Source organism: Mizuhopecten yessoensis, unplaced genomic scaffold (genome assembly GCF_002113885.1).
Source record: "Mizuhopecten yessoensis strain PY_sf001 unplaced genomic scaffold, ASM211388v2 scaffold4839, whole genome shotgun sequence".
NCBI lineage: Eukaryota > Metazoa > Mollusca > Bivalvia > Pectinida > Pectinidae > Mizuhopecten > Mizuhopecten yessoensis.
Window position 1 is genome coordinate 1,403,666 of NW_018405747.1, and position 16,932 is coordinate 1,420,597.

Here is a 16,932-nt window from a genome sequence, read left to right on the forward strand (position 1 = left end):
TTTGTAAGTTTACTTTGATAGGTAAAAAAACCAAACCAGGACCTGGCACTCAGCCACAGGTGTTGAGCAAATATTATATGATATATATAAAATACAATACTAACAATTGATATGTTATACTTATATCATATAAAGGGTGTCATGCATCTTTTAATTCACTTAAAATTGAGAGATATTTGAGATGTGTCCAGAAGCCATAACTCAGTATAAAACAAAAGGAAAGTATGTAGTCAATATGTAATTTATGTAAGTCTACTTAAATGAGTGAAGTTGTAAATTTCAAGTCAAAATATTTATTAGAAAGGAAATTATTGAGAAAACAAATTACTATTCAATTGAAAATGACCGAAAAGACCCCCCCTGACGTAATCCTGCGTTTTATATAAACAATCTTTAAGTGACGATTACATTTCTGTCATTTTTCATTCCGTTACATTTGCTCGTCTAATTTATACATGTTTTCAAAAACGGAAATGGTATTAAACGGAAATGGTATTATTTTGGTTTTTAAGGTCATTTTGAAAACAGCAAACTATATTTGTGATTTTCCATACGCCTTTTGGTACCCCCAGAAACCCACTTTCGGTCAAGGTTTTACCTTAGTTTTTCCGCATGTCATACAATAGGACATCTTTGAACAAAGGAGGTGAAAATCCGAACCAGGGCCCAAAAAAGGGCCTTATAGACGCCTTCCTTTGTCTGTGACAATGCGATGACGAGCCCTGGTATGCCGTCAACACTGCATTTTTCATCAGATTGGATTTTCTAGCAGCAGTGGTCTTTAATATGTCTCTCACCTTACGCATTTAATATTACTGTTAGGACTTCTGGAAAGGGTGTGATTCTTTTCAAATAATGAATTATTGCAAGATCATATCATGCTTTAACAGATCGTGAATGCATGTCAATATAATGACTAAATTGTTTATCCGAAGATAAACTCCAATATTAACAAACATGAATCATAGATATTTAAATAAAAGAAAACGAGAATGCTTCTTATGCAGCAGGTGTCTTTTCATTTAACATGTGATCCAGTAAGCCTAATTTGATTTATTAATACCAAACGTTTTGAAAGCATTGAAGATTCTATTATTTTACGATTTCTAGTGAAAAGTGACAAAACGTCCAAGCTAATAAATGAGCGGAAACCAGTGTGAATAGTGTATTAGATGAGGTTGCCACGCTGTTTAATGGACAATACACGTGGAGAAACAGATCGGTACTAAAACTGTCACCTTCCTGACACTCGGGATAACCATCCTGCAACCTTGCATATGACGCGCCATCATGTACATACACATCGGCGTTAAGGCAAATGTGTCAACTTAATGTCTCTGTATGTGGAAGTAAATACAATTAAACTCTACCTAAAAGAATGCCTGGCCTTCTGACCTATATAAAAGGAAAGTGTTGGGTAGTTTGTCCCCAGTGTCCTTGAGTGTGTCCAGACGGAGAACTGTCAGCATGAACGGTGTAGCGCTTTTACTAGTGATTGCCCTAGCGGCAGGTATGTGTGCTGCTATTCTACTTGGATATTAATTAATACCTGTATTATTTTAATGTTTCAAGTTATCAATAATTTTCGCGTTTTAAAGAAAATGCACATTTTCAGACATCTTGAATCAATATTGGACGATATTATCATATTTACAAGTGCATCCATACGCAAGGAACAACGAAACTAACTATTAAAACATGGTAGCTAATGTTGTGCGGACCTATAATAATAAATCTGGATATGCTTCAATTATGATGAAATATGTCGACGAAACTTGGCTGGATAAATATACAACATATCATGTACAAAATCTTACAGTGATAACAAAGCATGTATTTTCATTAAGCCAATTTCTGTTTTTTTCAGGTTCTTCAGAGGGCTGTGAGTAAAACCCTTTATTACGACATTCGCTAAGAAAAATCTATTTTAAATGAAATCATTAAAAAAAATTCTGATTTCTGCATTGATTATTCTGATTTTCCATTACAACTTTTTATATTCCTTTTACTTCTTTTTGTTATTAATGTCATTTTTTCGTTTCACAGTTGGCTATCCAAAACGTTTCCTCAAAATAGGTAAGCACATTGTATTGTTATTTTTCATATTTGCTTAGCAACCCCTTTCCCTGTCCGCTTTATTCTTCAGATTGTACTTTTGCTTGATTAATTTATCAGTTGTATATTATGAAAAACATACCTCTATTGACATAGTCTTTTATTATATATAATGTACAGTTGACGTTTTTATTTGTAATAGCTCATCAGCATTAACGCGATTCTTTGGTATAATTAACCATCGTTTTTGACGCCGTCCCTAGGCGTATTCAACAATAAGTTTTTGACGCGATTATTTGGTTTATAACTTACCATATTGGTTTTGTCGTGGTACTTTGGTATAAAAAGGCCATCATTTTTGGCGCGGTCTTTTAGTATAACTAACCATCATTTTTGACTCGTTTTTTTGTTTTGTTTTATAACTGACCACCATTTATTTCGTGATAGCATTGGGGCAACGTTTTATTATACTAGTATTGTATATGATCACCATTGGAAGCCTTGATGCGGTCTTCTGTTAAATCTGAAGAGTCTACCTGTCTTATGGAAATTCAATTAATATATTATTTCAAATAATTACGTTTGTGTAACGCTAAATACTTGGTGATATTCCGTGATATTTGTATTGAGTAAACACAATCTTTCCTTACACTTACTTTTACATTTATTTTTCTTCTTCAGTTCCTGCACCTATGCGTGAGTACATTCTTCCATAATCAGTTCTGAATATTTGTGTTGTTTGTGGACAATCATTAACATGATGTGATATCATCCTAGATCAACTGAAATATCGTGCTAACAGATATTTTCGTTCCTTCTCCTGCCATATTCTGTATGACATACTAAGTGAATCTTACTATAACATACAGCAGATTCGTTAAGGTGTATTACTCTATAGTTCGCCTTTTTCTGAACCCCTCGGTTGTTACCCTCAGAGCAAAAATGACGAAGTGGAACAAGAACGGGTTCCGAGTGTTTTACATCTTATTTTACGCTATGATGACGTGACGTCATTATTCAGTCCTTGTAACCGCACGCGTACATCATTATCAGTCGCCCTTAATATACATTGTGCTATCTCGGCGTTAAGTAGAGATACTTTCCCAATAATTCTCGAGTAGAATCGATCACAATTTAAAATATATCGGGTTTATTTTTCAAGACATATCAAACAAAGGCCATATATATGTTTCTGCTATTCGTCCTTTTTTAAGTTAAATTGCCGTAGAAAATAAAATAAAAAGGTAATCGCGAAATTAGCGTTCTAAAAAAAGTGATTTATAGTGAATGAGGTGATTTATTGTAAATGAAGTCATTTACGGTTAGTTTGATAATGTGTGGTAAATGAAATGAAGAACAGTAAATAATGTATTTATTTCAAATCGAATGATTAACGCTAAATAAAGTTATTATTAATTAACATTAAATAAAGTGCTGAAAGTAAATGAAATAACAATGAGGTGATTTACTGTAATTAAGTGATTTATAGTAAAACAAGTTATTTAGGTAAATCAAGTCATAAACTGTAAATGAAGTAATTTTCACAATCATGAATGATTATGTAAATAAAGTGATTTACCGTTAATTAAGTGATATAATAATTGAGTTTCGGCTAATCAGTTTATTTACGGTAAATGAAGTCCTTAACAGAAAATCTAAGTAATTTTAGTAAATTTAAGTAAATGGAGCGATTAGAGTTAATTTATTTTTTAAGTAAATGGAGTGATTTCGGTAAATTTATTATTTAGGTAAATGGAGTGTTAAGGTAAATTTATTATTTAAGTAAATGGAGTGTTAAGGTAAATTAGGTGTAGTAAGTAAATGTAGTGATTACGGTAAATTACACATGTAATTGATTTATGTAAATGAAGTGATGTTAGGTAGATAACGTCATTTACGATAAATAGATCTCGGTAAATGAAGTGATGTAAGGTAAATGACGTCCTTTACGATAAATAGATCTCAGTAAATGAAGTGCAGTACGGTAGTTGTAACCTAGAAACAATCATCTGAACTCGTTAATACACCTATATTAACTACCTGCTCTGTTTGATGGATGGTAGGTCAGCAGTAATGTGCTGTTGGCAGGTGCTACGTACATTAATCTTAGATAGGCGGTCATTCTGTGTGATAAACGGAAGTACGTCCTATCACTCAACGTTTATGCATATACTGTTGCGTTAAAAATGCAGCTAGCCTATATAAAGATACTTTTTTGTTATGATTACAAGATAGCAATGCAAATAATTTAATTATTTTCTCATTTTACTGTTTAAAAAAGGATATTTTTTTCCAGCTCACCCAAGTTTTAGAATTCAAATAATATAAAATTCATAAAAAATGTCGTAGATCTGTTGATTTTCACAAAAAAACAACCTCGCACGAATTCTATTAATTGTTTTCTTCATTTTGATTCTGGTTTGAACTTTTATTATCTTGAATCGTTCTCCAATATGTAGTTATAAAATAATAGACTTTGGATCACACAAAACAACTGGTACCGGATTTTAATACTGAAACTAATAATTTTTCCTTGCTTACTATTTCAGCAATCCCTGTTAAAGCCCCAGGTAAGTCTTCAATCTTGTTTTACAGAATGTATTTAGAATAATCAGGGAATAATATATGTATCTTTCTTTAACATACGATCTCCTTACAGCCGGCAATCTGGTTGACAACTTATTGAAGCATACATGCAGCTATTTGATAAATGTAAGACAACCTTTACGTAAGGTATCAGTTGTGATGAGTTTTGTTTGTATTTTGCCAGATTTTTAAGGCATAATCTACTAGTAAAGAATAACAGTATCTATTTCGTTACAGTTTTCATCGACAGACATCGTAAGTATACATCTTTCTTTAAACAGATGTTGAACTTTTGCGTGTCTTTAAACGTATTTTGAACGATGCAAAACATGGCTACTGAATGCGTATAAACTTACTGTTTTTTCTTATGGGTTGATACGGCTTTTCATTTTACAAGTTGATCCTATTCAAATGACAAAATAGTCATCAAACAAGTTGATTTATTGTAATTGTTGAGATGGAATATAACTTCTCCATATTTTGAATTGTTTGATTTTTATTTACGGATAGGTTCAAATGGCAAAAACCCTAAGTAGTTGCATCATTCAGCCATTTCACTAATCATACAGGGTGATGTGCTGTGTTATAAGCAAAATAATAATAATTATGATGATACCTTCCAAAGAAAGCTCGCACCAATATTTTCCATGTGTGAATCTATATGAAACTGACTTACCATTGCGATTAAAACTGCTGCAAGTGATATGTTGCTTTTTCAATTTCTTTTACAGATTTAATGATAAAACAAGGTAAGTGATTAAGTAAGCAAAGAGACAAGTTTGGAACTCGGATATTCACAATGACGAAACTCACCTACACATGTTTATATCTTGATGAAACAATGCTTTTTTCAAATAAGTACAAGTAACATAGTATTAATCAAATTTTATATACGTGGCATTAATTGGAATTTATTTGAAAAATCCACCGACAACTATTAATTTTATTGATTTATTGATTGATTGAAATATGAATGATCCACCTTTAAAAATCATCCCTACATTGATATGCTTATGATGCCAAAAACAATCTCGTCCTATGTCTTATGTAGATTTATAGATGTTATAGATCCTTTGGTTACGACGTAATCATGCACATCAAATCAAAATTAATACTTTCCATATCTTTGTTACAGTTCCAAAGATCCGGACAGTCGTGTTGAAAAAGACAGTACCACAGATACACAAAGGTAGGTTGTACCTTATCTACACAAAGTTTGTACCACATAAACAGCAAAAGTAGGCGGCACCACATGGCTAAAAGGTAGGTTGTACCGCAGAAAAACAAAAACAGGTTCACTACATTGCCACAAAGGTAGGTAAAAGGTACGTTGCACCAGAGAAACACAAATGTAGGTTGTACTTAGCCACACAGAATAGTTAGATGTGATTGTGTCAGTCCTCATTTCCCCGATACTCACTGAGCTATTGCTTTCACACGAAATATTCCATTCCTTTTTAGTTCAAACATAGTTGGTAACTGTGCGTTAGGTAAGTTATTGTACACCATGGTTAGTGTATAAATACGACATAGTTAACGATATACCAAGGTAGTGTTTCGATATAGTCGGTAACTGTGTGTTAGATAAGTTATTGTATACCATGGTTAGTGTATAATTACGACATAGTTAACGGTATATCAAGGTAGTGTTACGATATAGGTGGTAACTGTGCGGTAGGTAAGTTATTGTATACCATGGTTAGTGTATAATTACGACATAGTTTACGGTATATCAAGGTAGTTTTACGATATAGGTGGTAACTGTGCGTTAGGTAAGTTATTGTATACCATGGTTAGTGTATAATTACGACATAGTTAACGGTATACCAAGGTAGTTTTACGATATAGTCGGTAACTGTGCGTTAGGTAAGTTATTGTATACCATGGTTAGTGTATAATTACGACATAGTTAACGGTATACCAAGGTAGTTTTACGACATAGTGGGTAACTGTGCGTTAGGTAAGTTATTGTATACCATGGTTAGTGTATCATTACGACATAGTTAACGGTATACCAAGGTAGGTTTGCGATATAGGAGGTAACTGCATGTTATTTTAGTAACTGTATACCATGGTTCATTTATCATTACGACATAGTTAACGGTATACCATAGTAGGTTTACTACACATTGTCTGAATCCTCGCATCTCGTTAGCGTTATCAAAAGTACAAACAAAGAATCTTCAAAGACTTTCGTCATCTGTATTTATGACAAGAGTGCCACAGTAATTTCAGTCGTGTTGATGTATTTGTCAGATGATCTAACAAATAGTGATTGATTTGTTTTGCATATGTTTCAGGATTGAATTACTTATTTATTGAATACTTTCCAGATAAATACATCTTCGTTATTTTTCTGTTTTTATTATTACAGTTCCGCATATCGTTAAAGTACCAAAGATCAAAACAGTTTACCAGAGAGGTAAGTGTAAGCAACTGTCAGATTAATACAGATACTTTTACTAACCTCTGCTAATTACTACAATCACCGTAACACCACCGTTACCCTGCTGACTTAATACAGACGCTGTAACTGACCGCTGTTAAGTATATATAGACACTGTAAGTGACCTCGAGTTAATTAAAAAAAGGCGCGTTAACTTACCTCTGTTTAGTGAATACGGACACTGTAACTGACCTCAGGTTAATTAATACATACACTGAAACTGACCTCTGCTTCATTAACCCAGACACTGTAACTGACCTCTGGCTCATTAATCCAGACACTGAAACTGACCTCTGCTTCATTAACCCAGACACTGTAACTGACCTCTTGTTCATTAACCCAGACACTGCAACTGACCTCTGGTTCATTAACCCAGACACTGTAACTGACCTCTGGTTCATTAACCCAGACACTGTAACTGACCTCTGGTGCTTTAACCCAGACACTTTAACTGACCTCTGGTTCATTAACCCAGACACTGTAACTGACCTCCGGTTCATTAACCCAGACACTATATCTGACCTCTGATTCATTTAACCAGACACTGTAACTGACCCCTGGCTCAATAACCCAGACACTATAACTGACCTCTGGTTCATTAACCCAGACACTATAACTTACCTCTGGTTCATTAACCCAGACACTGTTACTGACCTCTGGTTCATTAACCCAGACACTATATCTGACCTCTGATTCATTTAACCAGACACTGTAACTGACCCCTGGCTCAATAACCCAGACACTATAACTGACCTCTGGTTCATTAACCCAGACACTATAACTTACCTCTGGTTCATTAACCCAGACACTGTTACTGACCTCTGGTTCATTAACCCAGACACTATATCTGACCTCTGATTCATTTAACCAGACACTGTAACTGACCCCTGGCTCAATAACCCAGACACTATAACTGACCTCTGGTTCATTAACCCAGACACTATAACTGACCTCTGGTTCATTAACCCAGACACTGTTACTGACCTCTGGTTCATTAACCCAGACACTATTACTGACCTCTGATTCATTAACCCAGACACTATAACTGACCTCTGGTTCATTAACCCAGACACTATAACTGACCTCTGGTTCATTAACCCAGACACTGTTACTGACCTCTGGTTCATTAACCCAGACACTGTTACTGACCTCTGGTTCATTAATCCAAACACTGTTACTGACCTCTGGTTCATTAACCCAGACACTATATCTGACATCTGGTTCATTAACCCAGACACTGTAACTGACCTCCGGTTCATTAACCCAGACACTATATCTGACCTCTGGTTCATTAACCCAGACACTATAACTGACCTCTGGTTCATTAACCCAGACACTGTTACTGACCTCTGGTTCATTAACCCAGACACTGTTACTGACCTCTGGTTCATTAACCCAGACACTGTTACTGACCTCTGGTTCATTAACCCAGACACTGTTACTGACCTCTGGTTCATTAACCCAGACACTGTTACTGACCTCTGGTTCATTAACCCAGACACTGTTACTGACCTCTGGTTCATTAACCCAGACACTGTTACTGACCTCTGGTTCATTAACCCAGACACTATAACTGACCTCTGGTTCATTAACCCAGACACTGTAACTGACCTCTGGTTCATTAACCCAGACACTGTTACTGACCTCTGGTTCATTAACCCAGACACTGTTACTGACCTCTGGTTCATTAACCCAGACACTGTTACTGACCTCTGGTTCATTAACCCAGACACTGTTACTGACCTCTGGTTCATTAACCCAGACACTATATCTGACATCTGGTTCATTAACCCAGACACTGTAACTGACCTCCGGTTCATTAACCCAGACACTATATCTGACCTCTGGTTCATTAACCCAGACACTATAACTGACCTCTGGTTCATTAACCCAGACACTGTTACTGACCTCTGGTTCATTAACCCAGACACTGTTACTGACCTCTGGTTCATTAATCCAGACACTGTTACTGACCTCTGGTTCATTAACCCAGACACTATATCTGACATCTGGTTCATTAACCCAGACACTGTAACTGACCTCCGGTTCATTAACCCAGACACTATATCTGACCTCTGGTTCATTAACCCAGACACTATAACTGACCTCTGGTTCATTAACCCAGACACTGTTACTGACCTCTGGTTCATTAACCCAGACACTGTTACTGACCTCTGGTTCATTAATCCAGACACTGTTACTGACCTCTGGTTCATTAACCCAGACACTATATCTGACATCTGGTTCATTAACCCAGACACTGTAACTGACCTCCGGTTCATTAACCCAGACACTATATCTGACCTCTGGTTCATTAACCCAGACACTATAACTGACCTCTGGTTCATTAACCCAGACACTGTTACTGACCTCTGGTTCATTAACCCAGACACTGTTACTGACCTCTGGTTCATTAATCCAGACACTGTTACTGACCTCTGGTTCATTAACCCAGACACTATATCTGACATCTGGTTCATTAACCCAGACACTGTAACTGACCTCCGGTTCATTAACCCAGACACTATATCTGACCTCTGGTTCATTAACCCAGACACTATAACTGACCTCTGGTTCATTAACCCAGACACTGTTACTGACCTCTGGTTCATTAACCCAGACACTGTTACTGACCTCTGGTTCATTAATCCAGACACTGTTACTGACCTCTGGTTCATTAACCCAGACACTATATCTGACATCTGGTTCATTAACCCAGACACTGTAACTGACCTCCGGTTCATTAACCCAGACACTATATCTGACCTCTGGTTCATTAACCCAGACACTATAACTGACCTCTGGTTCATTAACCCAGACACTGTTACTGACCTCTGGTTCATTAACCCAGACACTGTTACTGACCTCTGGTTCATTAATCCAGACACTGTTACTGACCTCTGGTTCATTAACCCAGACACTATAACTGACCTCTGGTTCATTAACCCAGACACTGTTACTGACCTCTGGTTCATTAACCCAGACACTGTTACTGACCTCTGGTTCATTAATCCAAACACTGTTACTGACCTCTGGTTCATTAACCCAGACACTATATCTGACATCTGGTTCATTAACCCAGACACTGTAACTGACCTCCGGTTCATTAACCCAGACACTATATCTGACCTCTGGTTCATTAACCCAGACACTATAACTGACCTCTGGTTCATTACCCCAGACACTGTTACTGACCTCTGTTTCATTAACCCAGACACTATATCTGACCTCTGGTTCATTAATCCAGACACTGTTACTGATCCCTGGTTCATTAACCCAGCCACTGTAACTGACCTCTGGTTCATTAACCCAGACACTGTAACTGACTTCTAATTTGACAAGTTCTGTTCACTTGACACCATTTATACGATAACGCATATTGTAATAATTACTGTATACTGTATATTTTTACAATATGTTTTATATACATATATATTCAACCATACGTTGTAAGTACGATAAAGTGTATGTATTAATAAGTATGATATAGATAACTATTTATTGATATTCCTTATTTACCTTTATACATTGTTTGTATGACCGCTACATTATATTGCTGGAAATATGATCTCCCTTTAACAATTTACTTTTCTTTTTTGACAGTACCTGTCAAACAACAAGGTAAGATCACTCATCAACGTGTAATATTTGTTCCTAACATAGTAAAGAAGATGTATATTTCTCATTAAAATCTTGTACACTATCCATAGTTATTATCAGCACCATTGAGGTAAACTATTTGGTAAGTATTATACACTAGTATCTGTCGTCGCGTACAATCATATCCACATTGCTTAGTAGCGTGCATTTCGTTAATTTGGACATTTCTAGCAGGAAAAGCGATCCACATCGGACGCTTACCCTTCCGGAACACCTTGTCACATTTTTCTTTGTACTTTTTTAAGTGTCTCCATGTAAATGTTTCCTTTGTGTATATTTGCCGTACTTTTATCGATTTTTAGTTCGAAAGATGAACGTCACACGCACGCACGCACGCACGCACGCACGCACGCACGCACACAGACACACACACACACAGATGATTGTATTTTTAAAGTTTGGTAATAAATACAGCATGCTAAAAATAGGTTGACGTTTTGTTGACATTTCGGTATTTTTTGTTTTTTTAATGACATCAATTACAATTTATTTTATCGGGAACAGTTCTAGTAAATAATCCAGTTGTCATTAGGGAGCCCGTACCACGAGACCGTACCTTGGTCGTGAACAACCCTATCCCAGTTAAGCAACAACAACAGCCAGGTAAGTCATTAACCATACCTGTATAAGATGAGTAAAGAAGGTTAGGTAACATCAATTACATCAAAACGAATCCGTATGCTAATTTTAAACGATTTCTCCGGTTGAAATCTTGTTCGCCTTATTGAACAAATATTGGTATTGATATCAAAATTGGGTATCATTATAATATAAAATATTTTATCAAATTTAAAACGTAGATTGAGTCACTTGTGACGCTTTCGTTTCAGTTAAACAAAAATTATCTTCCACATTATTTATGATATCAAATCGATTAAATGACAAAGTCATAATGTTTATCTTCATGTAATTGTACTGCAATGGTAAAAATTTAATTTTATCACGTCGCAATGATATTACCACAGTCTACATAGTCTATTTAGTCTACATAGTCTATTAAGTCTACATAGTATATTTAGTCTACATAGTCTAAATAGTCTGCATAGTCTACATAGTCTATTTAGTCCTGTTTAATGTGTATCTTCTTGAATTGAATTGGTACCGAGCGAACGATTTAATTTTCAACATCTCGAAATTAATGGCAATACCTTATAATTTTCTTTACAGTTGTGGTGAAAGGTGAGTGCTAGCTATTTTGTACCTTTTTGTGATAACTTAATCACTATTGTCGTCATTATAACAAAATTAAATAATTTCCTTGACAATAGAATTAATGCAATACTGATGAATCTCATCCCGAATGATACAAATACATAAAATGTATAATTAAGAATGTCTATGTAGAGTTTGTCCTCTGTTGCTGCGGTCGGTTTGTAAAAACTGGTTATAGCTGCAGGTTCAGACAGTGATCCTTTTTGCTTATTTGAACAATGGAAGAACAGAACAGCGGTCCTTACGGCAATATATATATTGTATTTTGTCTCAAGCTGAAAATGTTCATTTTCGAGAGCTAGGATTAAATTTACTAACATCAAACTGATCAGAAATAAGAGCAGTATGCATATATTCCAGAGTTGATATCGGTGTATATACATGTACTCCAGAGAAGTTATCGGTGTATATACATGTACTCCAGAGTAGTTATCGGTGTAAATACATGTACTCCAGAGTAGTTATCAGTGTATATACATGTCCTCCAGAGTAGTTATCGGTGTATATACATGTCCTCAGAGAAGTTATCGGTGTATATACATGTACTCCAGTGTAGTTATCGGTGTATATACATGTACTCCAGCGAAGTTATCGGTGTAAATACATGTACTCCAGAGTAGTTATCGGTGGATATACATGTTCTCCAGAGTAGTTATCGGTGTATATACATGTACTCCAGCGTAGTTATCGGTGTATATACATGTTCTCCAGAGTAGTTATCGGTGTAAATACATGTACTCCAGAGTAGTTATCAGTGTATATACATGTACTCCAGAGTAGTTATCGGTGTATATACATGTACTCCAGAGTAGTTATCGGTGTATATACATGTACTCCAGAGTAGTTATCGGTGTATATACATGTACTCCAGAGTAGTTATCGGTGTATATACATGTACTCCAGAGTAGTTATCGGTGTATATACATGTACTCCAGAGTAGTTATCGGTGTATATACATGTACTCCAGAGTAGTTATCGGTGTATATACATGTACTCCAGAGTAGTTATCGGTGTATATACATGTACTCCAGAGTAGTTATCGGTGTATATACATGTACTCCAGAGTAGTTATCGGTGTATATACATGTACTCCAGAGTAGTTATCGGTGTATATACATGTACTCCAGAGTAGTTATCGGTGTATATACATGTACTCCAGAGTAGTTATCGGTGTATATACATGTACTCCAGAGTAGTTATCGGTGTATATACATGTACTCCAGAGTAGTTATCGGTGTATATACATGTACTCCAGAGTAGTTATCGGTGTATATACATGTACTCCAGAGTAGTTATCGGTGTATATACATGTACTCCAGAGTAGTTATCGGTGTATATACATGTACTCCAGAGTAGTTATCGGTGTATATACATGTACTCCAGAGTAGTTATCGGTGTATATACATGTACTCCAGAGTAGTTATCGGTGTATATACATGTACTCCAGAGTAGTTATCGGTGTATATACATGTACTCCAGAGTAGTTATCGGTGTATATACATGTACTCCAGAGTAGTTATCGGTGTATATACATGTACTCCAGAGTAGTTATCGGTGTATATACATGTACTCCAGAGTAGTTATCGGTGTATATACATGTACTCCAGAGTAGTTATCGGTGTATATACATGTACTCCAGAGTAGTTATCGGTGTATATACATGTACTCCAGAGTAGTTATCGGTGTATATACATGTACTCCAGAGTAGTTATCGGTGTATATACATGTACTCCAGAGTAGTTATCGGTGTATATACATGTACTCCAGAGTAGTTATCGGTGTATATACATGTACTCCAGAGTAGTTATCGGTGTATATACATGTACTCCAGAGTAGTTATCGGTGTACATGTATATACATGCACTCCAGAGTAGTTATCGGTGTATATACATGTACTCCAGAGTAGTTATCGGTGTACATGTATATACATGTACTCCGGAGTGGATTTCACAATCAATGTAAAATTTATTAGGCTCCTTTCTCGTACCGATAAGTACAACTTTCCTTTCATTTGCTCCAAGAGAATAAGATAACACATATAAACAAATCTTGACTTTTGAGGCACATGTTGCTGTGGGAAATTTAGCAAAGCCTAAGAATCTATCGTTAAACATGCAATATTTTCATATTTATCAGTCAACCAAGGAGTCGGGCCAGCTGATTTCGGTGATGGACATGGAGTTGCAAACCTGGGTCCAGCACCAGGACTAGTTGACATTGGACCAGGTCAAGGACCAATTGACAACGGACTAGGGTTTGGACATTCTGATTTAGGATTTGGAAATGGGCATTCTGATTTAGGATTTGGAAATGGGCAATCTGATTTAGGATTTGGAAACGGGCATTCTGATTTAGGATTTGGAAATGGGCAATCTGATTTAGGATTTGGAAATGGAAACTCAGGTTTGGGATTAGGAAAGGGACATTCAGACTTGGGATTAGGAAATGGGCAATCTGTTGTGGGATTAGGAAACGGACATTCTGATTTTGGACTGGGAAATGGACAATCTGATTTTGGACTGGGAATTGGACAATCTGATTTTGGACTGGGAAATGGACAATCTGATTTTGGACTGGGAATTGGACAATCTGATTTTGGACTTGGAAATGGAAAATCTGATTTTGGACTTGGAAATGGAAAATCTGATTTTGGACTGGGAAATGGAGCAGGAAACGACCTTGGAATAGGCTTCAATCAGATCGGTCTTGGTGCCATTGACAACTTCGGGGCATTCTCTGGCCGAGGTAAAATTTGTAACTTTACGGAGGATTTTGATATATACGTTATTGTAATTCAATGCACTTATATATGTATTCAGTCTTGTCAAACTCATGTGGCACCTGACAAAATATCAAGTAGCTTTATGCCCTAGTCTTTAATTATCGACTGATTATATAAGAGGATATTAATACCATAATCAAGTATCTAACATCTTCGCACAAAATATCACCCACGTCATATATAATTAAATTATGATGCAATTAATTGATGAAGAATTTATAATAAATTAAAACATGTAACAAAATAAACTACCAACAATTAATGCTCGGTATTAGCATCTGTGATACAATCAAACTTGAGTGAGCATTTGAATACAGGCTAGTTAGCCCTGTCAGAATAACATAACCAAGTTATGTGCATTTCAAGGTAGTGTTATTGGACTAATAGATGATCCTTGACTGGTTAACTTTGTTCTGTGTGTTGCATAATATGCTGTTTCGAGTCTTTGTCTGTGTTTTGTATTTCTGCATATTTTAGCACTGTGTAGTGTACGTTATTTACCATATGTATTGTACCATACTTACTCTATGCATTGATTGAGTCTGTGTATTGTATGATACTATCTCTTTGTAATGATTAAGGCTGATGGTGTATTTTAATTCTACAGGTGCTGGGGGTGAAGGCGGATTACTTGTAAGTATACATTTGTTTCAACAGCAAATTTATACAACAGCATCCCTGACATATATATTTCACTTTTACGTTCGCCTACTGCTATTCCGTCTTTGCGTATTGCAGAGTTATCTTCTCTTGTGAGCAGGTATTGATTGTTACGTCATTGGTTTGTGTGAGAAAATTACGTCGTTTTCTCAAAAGTTAATGACGTTACTCTCACAAACAAATGACGTAACAATCAATACCTCCTCACAAGTGCAGATAACTCTGCAATACGCAAAGACGGAATATCATCTGCAACAGGCATTGCAGCATGTGTAATCATAATCCTCTTTTACCGCAATATTTGGCAATACCCCGCTTTAATTGGTTGTACACGTTCGTCTAAGCGAGGAAGGTTACTTGTTTTGTCACCTGACTGAGACGAACCAAAGTCCTTAATAATGGCACTTACTGCCTCCTGCTGGACTTTCAGCTGCTGACGAATATCGGTACGGACAGGTTAGCCAGTTATCAGTATCACGTGACCGGAAGGAATGTCGTGCTGACCAGACCAATGTCATTCAGACTACGACATTTCATCTATGTCCACCGTCTTTATGAGACCTTATCTGTTGCAATAACGTAAAACCAAACACATACAAATAAAAACAGTGGGACGAGTGACACTCTAATGGGTCCTTCACATTATAATGTTAGTGTTATTTTTAACGTGTAAGTTGACTATTGAAAGATATACATATTGATGTTTTCTTCTTCATTTCAGCAGGACGCACTTTAGCTGCAAAACGATTCCAGTTGCTTGCACTAGGGCGGACGCACTCAGTGATTCCCAAGTTGTTTGTGTACAATCATTTGTTATCTTGGCACAATGTTTATTCAATAATAATACAATTATGTTTTGACAAACTGTTTCTTTATTTATTTCACGGGTACAAAACAACAACTTAATACTTAATTGTATACAAATATGCAGTGGCATTTTTTGGAGTTATGTAGTAACTTAAAAACCTCGAAACCACAATCAACATCGTAAAAATTTCGAACAGCAAAATGTTGAAGGAGAAGACAAGAAAACAGTAGTAAATAACTACCCTAAAAACAATATTAATAGAAATATTATTGGTTAAACATCGAGTGAAAGAATTAAACGAGAGATCTGAATTAAACATTGGCATACAGCAATTTGTGTGAGTATCAAATATGACACACCAATTATTAAACAGCAGTATAAACCCTGATCAGTTAGATTGGAAATATCTTTGTAAAAAAGCTGTAGAATGTAGCTGAATCAGTCACATACCGATTAAACAAACAGCAGTGTGTGACATATTAAACAAACAGCAGTATGTGTCATATTAAACAAACATCAGTATAAGATATATTAAACAAACAACAGTATGTGACATATTAACAGACAGTAGTATGTGACATATTAAACAAACAGCAGTATGTGACATATTAAACAAACAGCAGTATGTGACAGATAAAACAAAACAGGGGTATGTGACAGAATAAACAAACAGTAGTATGTGACATAATAAACAAACAGCAGTATGTGACAGATTAAATAAAC

At 35.9% G+C, this 16,932-nt stretch overlaps 1 protein-coding gene across 2 annotated transcripts; it reads left to right on the forward strand.

Annotated features, from left to right (window-relative positions):
- The first annotated feature begins 1,439 nt into the window (after positions 1-1,439).
- On the forward strand, positions 1,440-16,262 carry LOC110449948 (uncharacterized PPE family protein PPE12-like). 2 transcript variants are annotated; one of them, XM_021497131.1, is made up of 15 exons: positions 1,440-1,510; positions 1,868-1,882; positions 2,047-2,076; positions 2,737-2,751; positions 4,605-4,625; positions 4,879-4,896; positions 5,373-5,390; positions 5,777-5,830; positions 7,016-7,063; positions 10,691-10,708; positions 11,252-11,350; positions 11,915-11,926; positions 14,096-14,704; positions 15,349-15,374; positions 16,123-16,262. In XM_021497131.1, the coding sequence occupies exons 1-15, from the start codon at positions 1,468-1,470 to the stop codon at positions 16,135-16,137; spliced, it is 1,041 nt and encodes a 346-aa protein (XP_021352806.1). In that variant the 5' UTR covers positions 1,440-1,467; the 3' UTR covers positions 16,138-16,262. The 2 variants fall into 2 exon arrangements, with proteins under 2 accessions (XP_021352806.1, XP_021352807.1); XM_021497132.1 differs by having other exon boundaries at positions 16,126-16,262.
- Positions 16,263-16,932: the final 670 nt, after the last annotated feature.

Excerpts from the sequence above, each read along its gene's own strand:
- LOC110449948 (XM_021497131.1), top strand. The coding sequence starts at position 1,468 with ATGAACGGTGTAGCGCTTTTACTAGTGATTGCCCTAGCGGCAG. Across the intron at positions 5,831-7,015 it reads AGTACCACAGATACACAAAG|TTCCGCATATCGTTAAAGTA; the intron begins GTAGGTTGTACC and ends TTATTATTACAG. Across the intron at positions 14,705-15,348 it reads CGGGGCATTCTCTGGCCGAG|GTGCTGGGGGTGAAGGCGGA; the intron begins GTAAAATTTGTA and ends TTAATTCTACAG.